We start from the raw sequence: 16630 nt of genomic DNA, 5'->3' as shown, positions 1-16630 counted from the left end.
CACTCGTTTAAAAAAAAAATTGCATTTGACACTAATTCCTTTTTTCTCTTTTTACTGCCTTGTGGAGTTTTGTGTAATTTATGTATAATTTAAACTTTTGGTGTGGTTGTCCGAGTCTATCTTCCTACGATACTGTTGCAGGCAGGATTTTCATTAGAGCTGTACCTCACCATATTTTTGCACATGACAATAAACTTGGCTTGCGTTTTTGGTTCATAATGGTGCAGGAATTTGTTTTGAAACATGAACATTAAAAGAGAAATATTGTTTAATGATAATGGAAAACATATTTTCTAATAAACAAAATGCATTGTCAATGAAACGCAGAAATCAAGACAAAGGCAATCAAAACATTAAATACACAATTTTTAACTTATTTCTGTATTAACCATGTTTTCAAAGTAATCATAAACAATTGGTGAAATATACAATGTGTAAAGCTGACTTCCAGAGCCGTGTATAAATAGTAATAAATTAACGTACTATTTAAAACCACAAAATAATTTCTCACGCCAGATAAACAATGACACATAAAAGACCAAAAACCAAATTTGGGATCAAAAATTGCTCATCTAATGGGTCTTTTATCTGATTCAGTTCTAAATTATTAATGGCATTCATGAAAAATGATTTAAAATATATAATTGCGGATATATGTGAAATATAATTTATGTGTATACAATGATACTTATTGGATTGTGCCCCATTATGCCATATACGAGAACATCTTGTGACTCAATCTAGATTTCTTCTCAAAAGCATTTTACACTTTTGTACTGTATGTTCATCTTTAAGTTCCTAATTAAATTTGGAAAGTGAAGCTCTGGGTGGCAATTGGCATATTGATGATAGATTTATGCTTTTGAAGCAAATCTCTGCAAGAATCATAATATGAAAGGCTGATTAGATCTTGTGCTATTTTCAGAGAAAAACTGGCAAAGCACTTCAGAATAAATTACTCGATTAATCTCCTGATCAGAATACCCTTTGAGACCAAGAAGCAAAGAAAGTTGAAAAGTCAAACAGAAGGATTATTGTACAATTAATTAATTGAAGCATGCAATTGGATTCCCAAACAAGTATTGGTTGAGAGACAATATGCCGGGTTCGAACATTGACAGTATGGCAGTCACAAATTCTCCTCTGCATTTGATCTTTTCAATTCTGCTTCGACAACCGCTCTTGTCAGCTGATTCCAAGTCCTGCATGATTAGGTTGATTGACTGAAAGATGCAGCATGGAAACAAGCCCTTCAGCTCACCCCTGTCATCGAGCATACAGTCTCACCAGTTGCATGTCATCCCACTTTTGCATAAACTCCCTGCACACAAGGCAGCCATTTAACCTACAAACCAATGTGTTTGGGATGTGGAAGGCTACGAGAGTGCCTGGAGGAAACCGACAGAATAACAATGCAGGAACAGGCAAACTCCACACAGACAACATCTGAGGTCAGGATTGACCTCGGGTCTCTGGCACTGTGAAGCAGCACCTCTACCAACTGCGGGGTGGATATTGGATAGGACAAAGGGAATTTCACTGATAGGGTGAAATAATGTGGCATAATGAAATTAAGATGCAGTAATAAATTCCTTTTTCTGCCCACCTTTTCATCCATCGCCTTTCCCCCCATCTTCCGTACTAATTAAGACTAACATGAATCTAAGTCATTTCCCAGATGATTCCGTAATTTCATGACATCTATACATAACTAAAGCTCTGATCATGTGCTCTTCCGGTTTGTGCGGTTTTTCTATTTGCGCAAAAACAGTACGCGATAGCCACACAATTTTTTGCCAGCTCACTCACCGCTCTCCCGTGCTGCGGGTGCAACACGTTTTGTTGTGATCGGTGGTATTTTTGAAAAGTTAGCGCTGTTTAAAAATCTTAAAAACCGCGCATCCGCAGATCGATCTCCTCTCCTGCCAAGTCAGCGCCGGATCTATTTTTGGTATGGAATTTCGATTTAACATTCCTATGGGTGTGGTGGAATATAGGGAACCAAGCCTCCTGTGTGACAGGGACCCAACGGGTCCCACTTAGTCTAGTTACTATTAATACTTATCTTAAATCAGTCAAAATGGAAACTCAATATTCATGGTCTGGGACGACAGCCAGTCAGGAGTGGGTTGATTAGCAGTGTCAATTGGTCTCCTCTCCTGTCACTTCCCGGGACGGTCCGCCCTTCCTGCGCCATCGCGTCTTTACTGGAGCTGCGGGACGCTGGGGGTGGCCGACGGAGGTCTCCAACCGGACACAATTTTCGGAGGGACCGGAAGCGGTGCGGCGCCAGGGATGGAGAAGTCGCCAAACGGAAAATGGAGAATCTGATCCCGGTGGAGAGGAGCCACCAGCGCCCGCTGTGAGTCTCCAGTACAGCACCATCGCAACGCCCCACAGCTCCAGCCCCTCCCCCTCGGCTCCCCCTTGCTGGCTCCTGCCCCCCTCCCCGTGATACCCCCTCTCCCCTATGGCTCTTCCCCCGTGTTTTCTCTGAGCTCCCCCGCCCACATGCTGGTGCTTCCGGGGATCCGCGCCGACGGTTGATGCTCCTCCGGGGCACGCAAGAAGGGAGAGGAGCAGCAACCTTGAGATCCTGGGAAGGTGAGGGAGAGGAGAGGGGATAGAGGGAGAGGAGAGGGGATAGAGGGAGAGGAGGGGAGTAGAGTTATGGAGGGCGTGACTGACTGAGGGTAGGGGAAAGGAGAGGTGAGTGGGGGATTGGGGGAGGGCAGGAGGAGAGGGGAAAGAAGACGGAAGAGGTGAGGAGGGAGAGTGGGGAGGGGGAATGGAGGGATAGGAGTGGGGGAGGTAGGGAGTGGGAAATAAAGGGAGAGGAGGGCAGTGGGGGAGGTGAGGAGGGATAGTGGGGGGGGAAAGGGGAGGGGAGAAGGGGGGGGATAGAGGGATAGGAGAGGGTAGGGAGGGGAGAGGAGTTACGGAGGGAGGAAGTGACTGAGGGTAGGGGAAAGGAGAGGAAGGGAGAGGTTAGGGAGGGATTGGAGGAGGCGTGGAGGAGAGGGGAAAGAAGAGGGAGGGTGAAGAGAAGGGGGAGAGAGTGCTAGGGATGAGGGGAAATGAGTTGCGTCTGTGCAGTTGGGGGCTATGAGTGAGTGGTGGAATATAGGGGACCAAGCCTCCTGTGTGACAGGGACCCAATGTGTCCCACTTAGTCTAGTTACTATTAATACTACTCTTAAATCAGTCAAAATGGAAACTCAATATTCATGGTCTGGGACGACAGCCAGTCAGGAGTGGATTGATTAGCAGACAGAACTTGCATTTTAAGTAGTTTACTCATTCTGGGTGAAATGGCAGCAGTCGGTAAAATTATGATTTGTTGACATTACCAGTGAATCTTATAATGGTTCAAAGACCAAATATTTAGCATTTTAGTTTAAAGCATCTTATTCTCTAGATATAAATAACTGAATATATTGATTTTTACCCCTGCTATGTACCAGGATTCAAAATAAGTCTATACATCGTAATAGTGAAATAAGCAGTAAGGAATGTTAAATCGGAATTCCATACCAAAAATAGATCCAGCATTAATAATTCCTTGCTTAACTGCAGTAAAGTTTTCCAAAAACAAAACCCCACTCCTTATTCAATTACATACTTTATTCAAAAACTAGCAAATGGGCATTCAAGTTGTGTTTTTTGTCAGATGCACGAATAAGGCAGGTACAATGTACAATGTAAATATTGCTTGCAACAGCATCACAGGCACATAGACTCAGAACAATAACAAATTATAATGTGTAGGAAAGAACTGCAGATGCCGGTTTAAATCAAAGATAGACACAAAATGCTGGAGTAACTTCAGCGGGACAGGCAGCATCTCTTGAGAGAAAGAATGGGTGATGTTTCGGGTCGAGACCCGAAACATCACCCATTCCTTCTCTCCAGAGATGCTGCCTGTCCCGCTGAGTCACTCGAGCATCTTGTGTCCAAAATTTTCTTTTCCGCAAATTGTGCATAAGTTCTATGAAAGACAATGAACAGAAAGACTGCGCAAAAAAAACAAGACATATGTGCAAAACACAGTTAGAAAACAAGTCCATTCTAGTTATAGCCCTTAAGTGCTCCATTGCCGAGGCGGGGTTAGTGATTAGTACGGGTGTCAGGGCTTATGGAGAGAAGGTAGGAGAATGGGGTTAAGAGGGAAAGATAGATCAGCCGTAGACGATGGGCCGAATGGTCTAATTCTGCTCCTATCACTTATGACATGTCATCCCAGATGTTAATGTCCAGGAACACTTTATTCTGTGTCAACATTTATTTTTAATAATCATCTGCTGGAATTTAAGATTAGAAAAAGCTCGAGACACATAATACTTAGCTAAAATTAAATTACCTCAATTGCAAAATAAATATTTGTACGAATTTATGGAATGCAGCAAAAAAGATGGTGCACAAATAAATAGCATCAAATGCCTGCTGATACACATTGTTCATTGTTTCAAAATATTCTTAAATGCTTTGGAGATTTTTCTTGAGAGGAGGTGAAAAAGATTCAAGTACTGGAATCCTATATATTTTTTCAAATCACACTGTTATTCTCTCGCACAACTGTCCCGGAAAACTGCTCCGATTCTCCAAATAAAAATGGTACTTTTTTCCCCAATGATCCCAAACAATTCCTTTTTTGGATTTCCCGAACAACGAAAGATAATTGACAAGACAACCAGAGGGGATAGGAAAACATTCAATTTGTGAAGCAGCACTAGCTATTACAATCTGCAATGCAGTTACTGGAAGGATGGTGGCAGCAGATGTAACAGTAACTTTCTAAAGGGACACAAAATTGCTGGGGAAACGCAGCGGGTGCAGCAGCATCTATGGAGCGAAGGAAATAGGCGACGTTTCGGGCCGAAAACCTTCTCCATAAACCCTTCTCTTTGAACGCAGTTCCCTTTTGAACACTTTCTAAAGGGAATTGGGAGATATTTGCATGCTACAGGAAAGAGTTGAGTAGTTCTTAAAAAGGTGGCCACCACCATCATGTTGAGCTGGCAGGCTTTTATTTGCACTGTTAAAATTTAATAGGGTGAATTAATTTGCAGTAATGAGGTATTATTAAACAGATATAGTGATTACATATATTAAACAAAAAATGACCAATATCTAGATTTATACCACAACCTTCATTGATGACAGCAGGCTAACTTATCTAAGTTTACAGTTTTCATGTACATTTATATTAGCTAGTAATGCATCTTCAGCACATCAAAATCTCTCCCTATTCACTATCCAGAGTTGGTATAAAGATGCTTTCAGCCTCCTCATTCCCTCTTTCACATGTTTGATATTTTGTTCTCACTATACAGTACTTCGTGTTTTCCCTATCTTTTCCAGTTCCACAACTCCACTCAGTGACTGAAGCGATTTCATGTGTTCATCCCACAAGCCAAAACTTGCTCACAAAACGAATCGTCCCACGCTCAAGTGACTAAAGTGGTTTCATACGTGGTCAGCCCACAGGTTAGAACTTGCTCACCAGGCAAACCTTCCTACACAATAACTTCCTACCGTTCACAGATACAGGTGCCAAGAGTGGCCTTTCCTGACTGGACATTCATGTGCATATATTAACTATTAAGAGTCAAGATCCAATTTTTTGTTGGGCAAACCAACGGAAGTAATGAAGATAGACACAAAATGCTGGAGCAACTCAGCGGGACAGGTAGCAACTCTGGAGAGAAGGAATGGGTGACGTTTCGGGTCGAGACCCTTCTTCAGATCGTCACCCATGCTTCAAAGTGAATAAAAGCTCAGCCAAATTTTCTTGCTGTCTTATCAAGCAATTCCTTTGCCAAACAGTACACAATGAGGGAAGCCAACTATAATTCAGGTTTAGAATGAATCTGAGCAAAATGTAAGGGTGGCACAGTGGCGTTGCGGTAGAACTGCTGCCTTACAACGCCAGAGACCCGGGTTCGATCCTGACTACGGGTGCTTGTCTGTATGGTGTTTGTACGTTCTCCCCGTGATCTGCCTGGGTTTTCTCTGAGATGTTCGCTTTTCTCCCACACTCCAAAAACATACAGGTTTGCAGGTTAATTGGCTTGGTGTAAATGTAAAACTGTTGCTGGTGTGTAGGGTAGTGTTAATGTGTGGGGATCGCTGGTCAGTGCGGATTCGATGGCCGAAGGGCCTGTTTACAACATTGTATCTCTAAACTATAAGATCATTCCTAAAGTATATGAAAGAAAATATATCTAACAAATTGAAATGCTAAGTGATGAGCTCTGCTGTCTCCTCCCAATTGCTTTCAACCACCTAGGATGCATACCCAGCATTGCATCAACCTTCTGCAATTCTTTTTTCCTCCAGAATAAATTGCATCTTTGTGATTAGGTTGTTCCATGTATTTCTCTAACATTACCATCATTATTCTTGATAAGTGATGTTTTTTTAAATAATATGGGTATCATGGCTTCAACCTTCACGGTTAGTCATCATCCTTCACCTGCAGTGAAACTGATCTCTGAAACAATTTTTGATCTTTTAAAATGTTTGTCTAATTCCTCTCGCCCTTTCCATTATCCCCCTTTGTTGCCTTTCTAATTCTTTTCATTCTTTATATTTTGACAATCCTCATGACTATACTCGTTACTTAACTTTGTCATATGTCCCCCTTATAGATTAATATTATTTGATTTATAATTTAACTGCAGGTCATTATAGCTTGGTAAAATAACATTAATACCAAATCAGTTCTTTCCTGCTAAACAAGAGAGTAGAAAGAACATTTGATAACTCTTTATTTAAGCAATTAAATATAAGCTTATTTATTTTTACATAAGCATGTTTGCTCGCTTGCTGCCAACACACAATGGTTTGAAGGTACACAAAAATGCTAGAGAAACTCAGCGGGTGCAGCAGCATCTATGGAGCGAAGGAAATAGGCGACGTTTCGGGCCGAAACCCTCGCCTATTTCCTTCGCTCCATAGATGCTGCTGCACCCGCTGAGTTTCTCCAGCATTTTTGTGTACCGTCGATCTTCCAGCATCTGCAGTTCCTTCTTGAACACAATGGTTTGATCTTGGTTTGCATATCATTTTCCATCTTCTAGGAACCTTTATATTGTTTTTGATGCCAATTAAATGAGATAAAACTTACTTTATTCAGCTGCACTGAGACAAAATGAAGTATATTTTGTAATTGCTTGAGGGAATGCAGGAAATGTCTTGAAATAAAACCTTCAAGCAGCAAACATTATTAAATTATCCATTAGAACAGAGTAGCTAACAACTTTGATCAAATTCCTTATTCATCTTTACTAACTTCAAATTGTCCACATCAATTACTTTACGAAATTTTGCAAATTTCATACAAAATTTAGACAAATACTCCAAAATGACGCCTTTGAATTTCTAGGACCAGCATATCATGCAAGACAAATCAAGAATAGTTATTTTGCCAAAATTGTCAGAAGAATCATGGTAGGATCATACACTGTTATAAGTTGTAAAGCAGAGTTATCACATGTTTGTCCTACTCTATTGTTCAGCAGGAACGATCTGATTTGCTATTAGTTTTTTCTACAAGGTAATAATGGTCTGCAGCCGAATTATATACAGCAATTTGTAAAGATGACAACAACACGACTTCCCATCCACCACAAATTGTGTGGCACGGTTGTAATGCTCCACCACTGCCCACAACAATGCCAACAATTTGAAATATTGTCCTCATCTTCTCCATTGACATGCATTGCAAATTAGAAATTGCTGCCCTCTTTATACAAGCCAATTGCACTTAGACGACTGCTAACTTATTAATCAGGTGCTTTATGGGTCGATATATCAACCAACCTTGGAGATTCAGAAAAGGAACAATGGAACTAAGTGTCGGAAGGAACTGCAGAAGCAGGTTTAAACCGAAGATAGATACAAAATGCTCGAGTAACTCAGCGGGACAGGCAGCATCTCTGGAGAGAAGGAATGGGTGACGTTTCCGGGCGAGGCCCTTCTTCAGACTGAAGAAGGGTCTCGACCCAAAACATCACCTATTCCTTCTCGACCCGAAACATCACCCATTCCTTCTCTCCGAACAATGGAACTATTTTTTTTCCTCCCTTGGGTAATAAATTGACGTTTATAAAAAAAAACTAAAAGTTGATCGGTAATTTCAATTATACCAATCGGGAAATCAAGGTTGCATAATACCCCACCATAACCCCTTTCATTTGAATTTATCCATGTTGAAATATTTAATCTCTTAGAAGAAAGGTACTGCAACTCTGTACAAGATTGTCGTCCAGAGTATTAATGAATTATTTAGCCACAACAATAAGGACTGGCACAAAAAAAAATTTAAAAATGGAATCTCTCACAATTCAGGTATTTCATGGAAATTTGAAAGTGAAAGCACAACATTTTTTAAAACAACTGAAGTGAAAAGAAGAATGTAAAAGGTGTTAACAATGTACAGATACAAGCACTAGCTTGAACTTGCCAACAATAATTATTTTAAGTGTAGGAAGGAACTGCAGATGCTGGTTTACGCCAAACATTGGCACAAAATGCTGGAGTAACTCAATGGGTTAAAATGATTTGCAGGTGTATTCTACTCTTTAAAAAAAAGTATGTTGGTTGCATGCAGGCACCTCTGATATGAAGCAGGTTATGTATGTTTAAGTCAGACAAATATAAATGCACTGTGACTTCGCCCTTGGGTTGGGAACTCTAAAATATTTGTCATCATCTCATCCACATAAAAGCTCCAGCTGTAACTTGTTCTGCTTCCACCCTACTCTCTGACTCCCAACTACAATGGGCGAGGGGAATGTGGGACACCTGACAGTTGGGGCTTTGGAGGAGGAAGCTGTGGGTGACCGAGGGCGGTAGGAGGTCGCAGGTGGGTCGGCGAGGGGAGCAAGGCGAGGGCGGTGGGGTCAGCGAGGGGAGCGGCAATGGATGCGAGGGTGGAATGGGGGCTGGCAAAGAGTGTGGGGGCTGAGTTGACATGGGGGCAGGGAGTGGGTGAGGGGGGCATAGCGGTGGGAGGAAGTGAGCAGAATGCAGAGGTAAGTGAGGAAGCAGTGTGGGGGGAGCAGGGCAAGGGAGCGAGCTTAGTGGAACAAGCGGGCAAGGGGGTTAGTAAGCGGGCAAGGGAGTGGGACAGGGGGCTAGGGAGTGGGACACGGGGTACGGAGTGGGACGGGGGGTAAGGAGTGGGACAGGGGGGCGAGGGAGTGGGACGGGGGGTGAGGGAGTGGGACGGGGGGTGAGGGAGTGGGACGGGGGGGGAGGGAGTGGGACGGGGGGTGAGGGAGTGGGACGGGGTGAGGGAGTGGGACGGGGGGCTGAGGGAGTGGGACGGGGGGGGGAGGGAGTGGGACGGGGGGTGAGGGAGTGGGACGGGGGGGTGAGGGAGTGGGACGGGGGGTGAGGGAGTGGGACGGGGGGTGAGGGAGTGGGACGGGGGGTGAGGGAGTGGGACGGGGGTGAGGGAGTGGGACGGGGGTGATGGGAGTGGGACGGGGGGTGAGGGAGTGGGACGGGGGGTGATGGGAGTGGGACGGGGGGGTGAGGGCGTGACGGGGGTGAGGGAGGGGACGGTGGGGTGAGGGAGTGGGACGGGGGTGAGGAGTGGGACGGGGGGTGATGGAGTGGGACGGGGGGCGTGAGGGAGTGGGACGGGGGGGTGAGGGAGTGGGACGGGGGGGTGAGGAGTGGGACGGGGGTGAGGGAGTTGGGACGGGGGTGAGGAGTGGACGGGGGTGAGGGAGTGGGACAGGGGGTGAGGGAGTGGGACGGTGGGTGAGGGAGTGGGACGGTGGGTGAGGGAGTGGGACGAGGGGGTGAGAGAGTGGGTCAGGAGGTAGGGAGTGGGACAGGGGGTGAGGGAGTGGGACAGGGGGTGAGGGAGTGGGACAGGGGGTGAGGGAGTGGGACAGGGGGTGAGGGAGTGGGACAGGGGGTGAGGGAGTGGGACAGGGGGTGAGGGAGTGGGACAGGGGGTGAGGGAGTGGGACAGGGGTGTGAGGGAGTGGGACAGGGGGTGAGGGAGTGGGACGGAGGGATGAGGGAGTGGGACGGGGGGGTGAGGGAGTGGGACGGGGGGTGAGGGAGTGGGACGGGGGGTGAGGGAGTGGGATGAGGGGGTGAGAGAGTGGGTCAGGAGGTAGGGAGTGGGACAGGAAGTAGGGAGTGGGACAGGGGGTGAGGGAGTGGGACAGGGGGTGAGAGAGTGGGATAGGGGGTGAGGGAGTGGGACAGGGAGTAGGGAGTGGGACAGGGAGTAGGGAGTGGGACAGGGGGGTGAGGGAGTGGGACAGGGGTGTGAGGGAGTGGGACAGGGGGTGAGGGAGTGGGACGGGGGGGTGAGGAAGTGGGACGGGGGAGTAGGGAGTGGGACAGGGGGTGAGGGAGTGGGACGGAGGGGTGAGGAAGTGGGACGGGGGAGTAGGGAGTGGGACAGGGGGTGAGGGAGTGGGACGGAGGGGTGAGGGAGTGGGTAAGGAGGTGAGGGAGTGGGACGGGGGGTTGAGGGAGTGGGACAGGGGGAGTAAGGAGTGGGACAGGGAGTAGGGAGTGGGCCAGGGGGTGAGGGGGTGGGACAGGGAGTAGGGAATGGAACAGGAGGTAGGGAGTGGGACAGGGGGATGAGGGAGTGGGACAGGGGGTTAGCATGGTGTAGGTGGGCAAAGGGGGTAGGATGGGGGAATTGCTGAGACTAAACACTGCCCAGGGCTTCACCCTCACCGCCATCCACACCCCCAACCCAGACACCGACCTGACGTACGGGCTGGCGGCCGCCAGCAGGTTCTTCTGCACCGGGATGCGCTCGCCCTCCACCACCAGCACGGCGTCGCAGAAGAGCGGATCCTCACGGAAGGAGCTGAGGCTCTTGAGCAGCTTGTTCGCGTGTTGCGGGTCCCCCACCACCGACACCGAGCCGCCCGGCTCCGCCGTCATCCTCGCACCGCCGGCCCGCCCCGCCCTGCATCAGCCCCGCTACCCAGCGAGGAGCCGATCAACCCGGCCCAGAACTAGGCCCGGCTCCACCTCCAGCCCGGGGGGGGGAGGAGCGGCCTAGCTCCACCTGACCCTCACAAACCCCACCTCCACCTGGCTCTCTCCACAACCCCCGCGGCCCAGCAACCCCACCCTACTCACCAACCCCCCCCCCCCCCCCCTCACAAACCCCACAGCCCTCCCTCACCAAACCCCCCCCCCCCTCACAAACCCCCCCTCCTCCCCCTCCCTCACAAACCCCCCCCCCCCTCACAAACCCCACAACCCTCCCTCACAATCCCCACCCTCTCACCAACCCCACCCCTCCTCACCAGCCCCCAACCCTCCTAACCAACCCTCACCCTTCACACACACCCTACTCCTCACCAACCCCCACCTCCTCACCAGCAACCACTCCTCCCTCACACACCCCCTACCTCCTCCCCAACCCCTCACCAACCACCTCCTCACCAATCCCCACCCCTCACCCACACCCTCCTCACAAACCCCACCCCCTCCCACCACCCAACCACCACCTCCTCACCATCCCCACCCACACCCCTCTCACCACACCACTCTCACAGCCCACACCCCCCTCTCACCTTTTCCCACCTCCACCTTCATCTCCCTCTCCCCACCTCCACCTTCCCTCTCCCCACCTCCACCTTCCCTCTCCCCATCCCCACCTCCTCGCCCTCGCCTATTTCCACCTCCACCTGAATCTCGTCTTTCCCCAACTCCACCTGCCTGTCTCCTTCGCCTGCTTTTCCCCATCCTTACATCCCCCCCTCTCATCTTTTCCACTCTTCCCTGCCCCTCACCACCCCTACCTCCCTGTGTCACTCATTTCTCCATCTCCACCTGCCTCTCAGCTTTCCCCTAGCATTTCCCCCTCTCATTCTCTCACCTTTCCCCACCTCCCTCTGCCTCTCACCTTTCCCTACCCCTTGCCTTTCCCCACCTCTGCCATGCTCACTCTCATTCTCTCTCTCTGGGCTTTCCACATACATCTACTGTTTAAAAATATAATGCTGCCATGTACAATGTTTTTAATTTGTCAATTAAATAATGTAAAATCCTGGAATGGCATAACAGATGTAGCGCTTCTATTTGTCATTCCTTGGTCCACTTTCAGTTCTGGCATCTGCAAATTTACCAACAATGTTGGCTGCATTGTAATCTAAATCGCTAACATCAATAACAAGTAGCAGTGGATAAGCACTAACCACTGCAGCACTTCACTGGTTAGACCTCCAATCAGAAAAACAACCCTCCACGAGTATCTATTGACACCAAGCTCATTTTAAATCGAGTTGGCTAGCTCACCTTGGATTTCATGTGATTTAACCTTGCAGACCAGACCACTGTACAGGAACTAGTCAGAGGCCTTGCGAAAGCCCATATAGACAACTTCCACTGCCCTGCCCTCATCAGTCCCCTTGGTGATCTCTTCAAAAATCTGAGGTTCATGATTCACAATTTCTCATACACAAAACCATGTAATCAGCCTGATATCTCCCTCATCCATCATGGCTCTACACTGAGATGGATATGCTGACTATTTAAGGAGATCTATTATTTCCTGAGCCACCCTTTTACTTATAATCTTCTATATTACTAAATCTCTGTTCTTGACCCACACTCCCCTAGCTCTGCGCGAGACCCACCCCTCGCGCGCCGGACAAAATAGTCCTCACCCCGCCCCCCCCCCATCCGTCTCCCCGCGGTTTATAACCACCATCCCTCCACACCAGCCCTCCCCAAAATCCCCCTCCCCTCCACACACCCCTACCCACTTCACTCCCCCTCCCTGCTCCCCACCTCTCCCCCTCACCTCACCCCCCTCTCCGCACACCCTCTCTCCCCTCCCCCCCCCTCAAATTAATAATATTAACATAATATCAAGGGGGGTAATTAGCATGAGTGCGGGCGGGGGGGGGGGATAGTTAGTGTCGCTTCCCCCCCCACAACCGCACGTTGGGGGAACAGACCCAACGGGTCTGCACTTGGTCTAGTATACCTATACAATCTAAAAGAATTTTCCTTTACCTTGCCTGCTACTCATATCTGCTCTTGGTCCTCTTGATTGTCTTCTACGTGTACTCCTAAACCCTACTCCTGTGGAGAGATTTGCTTGATCCCGACTGCCTACGACTGCCATGCTTTCTTTTTCCTGACCAGAGCATCAACATCTCTCGTCAACCAGGGTTCCCTAAACTTGCCTTGCTCTTCACTCTAACGGGAACATGTTGCCCCTGTAGATGTTGCCCTGTTGCCACAAAAAGCTGGAGTAACTCAGCGGGACAGGCAGCATCAGCATCTCTGGAGAGAAGAAATGGGTGACGTTTTGGGTAGAGACCCTTCTTCAGGCTGAAAGTCACAGGAATAGGAAACAAGAGAAATAGACGATGATGTAGAGAGATATCGAACATTGAATGAAAGATGTGCAAAAAAAAACTATGATAAAGGAAAGTCCATTGTTAGCTGTTTGTTGGGCAAGAACGAGAAGCTGATGCAACTTGGGTGGAGGAGGGATGGAGAGAGAGGGAATGCAGGGATTACTTGAAGTTAGAAAAATCAATATTCATACCACTGGGTTGCAAGGATCTGAAGAAGGGTCTAGACCCAAAACATCACCCATTCCTTCTCTCCAGAGATGCAGCCTGTCCCGCTGAGTTACTCCAGCTTTTAGTGTCTATCCACAGGGTTGTAAGCTGCCCAAGCGAAATATGACATGCTGTTCCTCCAATTTGCGTTTAGCCTCATTCTGACAATGGAGGAGGCATAGGACAGGAAGGTCAGTGTGGGAATGTGAAGAATTAAAGTGTTTAGCAACCAAGCGATCAGGTACAGTAGGTCCAGGCAGACCGAGCAAAGGTTTTCAGTGAAACGATCGCCCAAGCTACGTCTGAGCTGAATATACTGTAGAAACAAGGAAATGTATATGCTGGTTAACAAAAAAAAGACAGTGTTCAGGAGGGTCTCGACCTAAAACGTCACCTTCAATGTTTTCTAAAATGTTCTCCAGAGAAGCTGCCTGGCCTGAGTTACTCCAGCACTTTGTGTCCTATAAGTAGCTGAATAATCTTTCTCTGTGCTCTATGATTCTAAAGCAGTAAAAAAAAAAAACGTTTGGCTGACACACGAAAGGGATGGACATCACAACAATCTCAACACCAAACAGAAAACATTACACAAACTGTACATTGCAAGGGTCAGGAAGCGAGCGGGTAAGATAATCTCTGACCCTTCTCACCCTGGCCACAAACTCTTTGAATCACTTCCCTCTGGAAGGCGACTCCGGACTGTCAAAGCTGCAACAGCCAGACATAAAAACAGCTTTTTTTACACGAGTAGTAGCTCTGCTCAATAACCAAAAATCTGTAGCCTCCTTTTGCTCTGGTATTTTAATTAATTCACATGTTTAGTCAATAATGTTTTATTATTAATGTTTAATGTTTAATGTATCATTCGTAACTGTCACTGTATGTCATGTTGTCACTTGTGGGTGGAGCACCAAGGCAAATTCCTTGTATGTGAATCCTTGGCCAATAAACTTATTCATTCATTATTCATTTGAATTTTGCTTTTCACAATCTCATTTGAAACTAACATGGTTTGAACACATAACCTATTATTTTCTTGATAGATGTACATAGATCAGTTTTGTCATGTTCAGGTTTCCACATTTTGTTTTAGATTTGGAAGTTTTTTTGAGAAAATAAATGCGTAGACCTGTGGATCTTTTTTTGAAGCATTTCTCTACACTTATGCTTTAGGGTGGAGCCATCTGCTGGATATGCAGTTGCAGCACACTTCCACCTAACACGGGTTCCCTGACAATGGAGACACGAGAAAATGCAGGTGCTAATCTCTCGAGTAAAACACAAATTACTGGAGGACCTCACCAGGTCAGGCAGCATCTGTGGAGGGAAATGGACAGACGACATTTTGGATCGGAAACCTTCTTCACAATGAATCAGTCCTGAAGGGTCCCGACCTGAAAAGTTGCCTATCCATATCAGTCTGAACAAGGGTCCAGAACCAAAATCTCCTCTATTGATGTTCAAAAGGGAACTGCAGATGCTGGAATATCGAAGGTACACAAAATTTCTGGGGAAACTCAGCGGGTGCAGCAGCATCTATGGAGCGAAGGAAATAGGCGACGTTTCGGGCCGAAACCCTTCTTCAGACTGAGTGTGTCAGTCACAAAAGTCACTGAGACAGTCACAAAAGAGTCTGAAGGGTTTCGGCCCGAAACGTCACCTATTTCCTTCGCTCCATAGATGCTGCTGCACCCGCTGAGTTTCCCCAGCAATTTTGTGTACCTTCTCCTCTATTGATGTTCTCCCGAGAAACTGCCTGACCTGCTGAGGTACTCCAGCACTTTGTTTTATACTTGATCTTCAATTAGTTGAGTTCTTCCGGCACTTCGTATTTTGTTCAACATTCCAGCATCTGCCGTTTCTTGTGTCTTCATTTTATTTCTCCACTACGCAATGTTCTTGATGTATGCCTATTTTGAAGAAGTTCTCCACCTCTCTCCAACAGGACCTTATTTTACTGCATGCCTCTGATGCCTGCTGGTCAACCATGTTCTGATCCAGACTCACTGCTACAACCACATCTTTCCTTGAATTGGACTGAAGAAGGGTCACGACTTGAAACATCGTCCATCCATTCCCTCTAGATACTGCCTGAGCTGCTGGGTCTCTCCAGCACTGAGGACCCTTGACAGTACGTACAGTAAAACAACAACTGGATTGGGATTTATTTAGTTTCTCAAGTGAAATTGAATAATCTGTACCAGGGGTGGGGAACCTTTTCATGTTGGAATGCCGCATTAAGTTAGTTGTAATCTAATAAGGCCGCATCCAAGAAACTTCAATTAGATATACTTCAATATGTACATTATTTTGTAAAAATCTAACTACTATGTACTAACTTCAAGAAAATTATTTTTTTTTGTTAATTCTAAAGTTAACTAACCTTTTAATAACTTTGTTGTGACTGCATTTTGTGGGAAAGCATTTGAATATTTGGTTGCAACATGGAGATACACAATTTCAGCTGATCTTCTAGATGGGTATCCGTCATTTGTGACCTTAAGGGCGTCTTGATTTGGGTTAGGTAGGAGAATGTAGATTCGCAGCAATAAGTGGTTGAAAAGCAAGAAAGCATTTTTCGTGCATGTTGCCGAAGACGTGGGTATTCTATTGCATTTTTCCATATTTCAATCAGATCTTTCTTAGCGTCAAATAAGGACTTTAAAATGTCATCATCTGAGAGCTCAATCAATTCCATCTGTAGCTCTTTAGGAGCCTTGGGGACATCAACTAGGTGAGGTTGAAATGCTAATTTGAGTGTGATGTCATGATTCTCAAAGTCAGTGAACCTTTCATTGTATTCTTTAATTAATAAGTCTATAACAGCTGCGTATTCTTCACATGATTCGCATGAATCCTCCTGCTCATCAATGACCTTCGCTAACTGGGGAAAATGTTCATCCGAAATTTCATTTTGAAGAAGAGTTTTGAAAGAAGATAGCTTTTTTCGAAATGCTAGAATTTTTTGCCACATACATATAGACTTATTTTTACCTTGCAAAGAAACATTCAAGTAATTTTGCTTTGACATGATATTACACAGAAATGCAGTA

The 16630-nt window shown here is 46.5% G+C and overlaps 1 protein-coding gene across 1 annotated transcript in view; it reads right to left on the bottom strand.

Annotated features, from left to right (window-relative positions):
- The window catches only part of gan (gigaxonin), a 59663-nt gene extending 48493 nt beyond the window's left edge, over positions 1-11170 (bottom strand). The window contains exon 1 of the mRNA XM_033035763.1: positions 10751-11170. Coding sequence (XP_032891654.1) covers positions 10751-10932 — 182 coding nt within the window. The 5' untranslated portion in view covers positions 10933-11170. The remainder of the gene's footprint in view (positions 1-10750) is intronic.
- Positions 11171-16630: the final 5460 nt, after the last annotated feature.

The sequence above is a fragment of the Amblyraja radiata genome, chromosome 17 (genome assembly GCF_010909765.2).
Source record: "Amblyraja radiata isolate CabotCenter1 chromosome 17, sAmbRad1.1.pri, whole genome shotgun sequence".
NCBI classification, from domain to species: domain Eukaryota; kingdom Metazoa; phylum Chordata; class Chondrichthyes; order Rajiformes; family Rajidae; genus Amblyraja; species Amblyraja radiata.
This window is presented reverse-complemented; position numbering and strand designations above follow the sequence as displayed.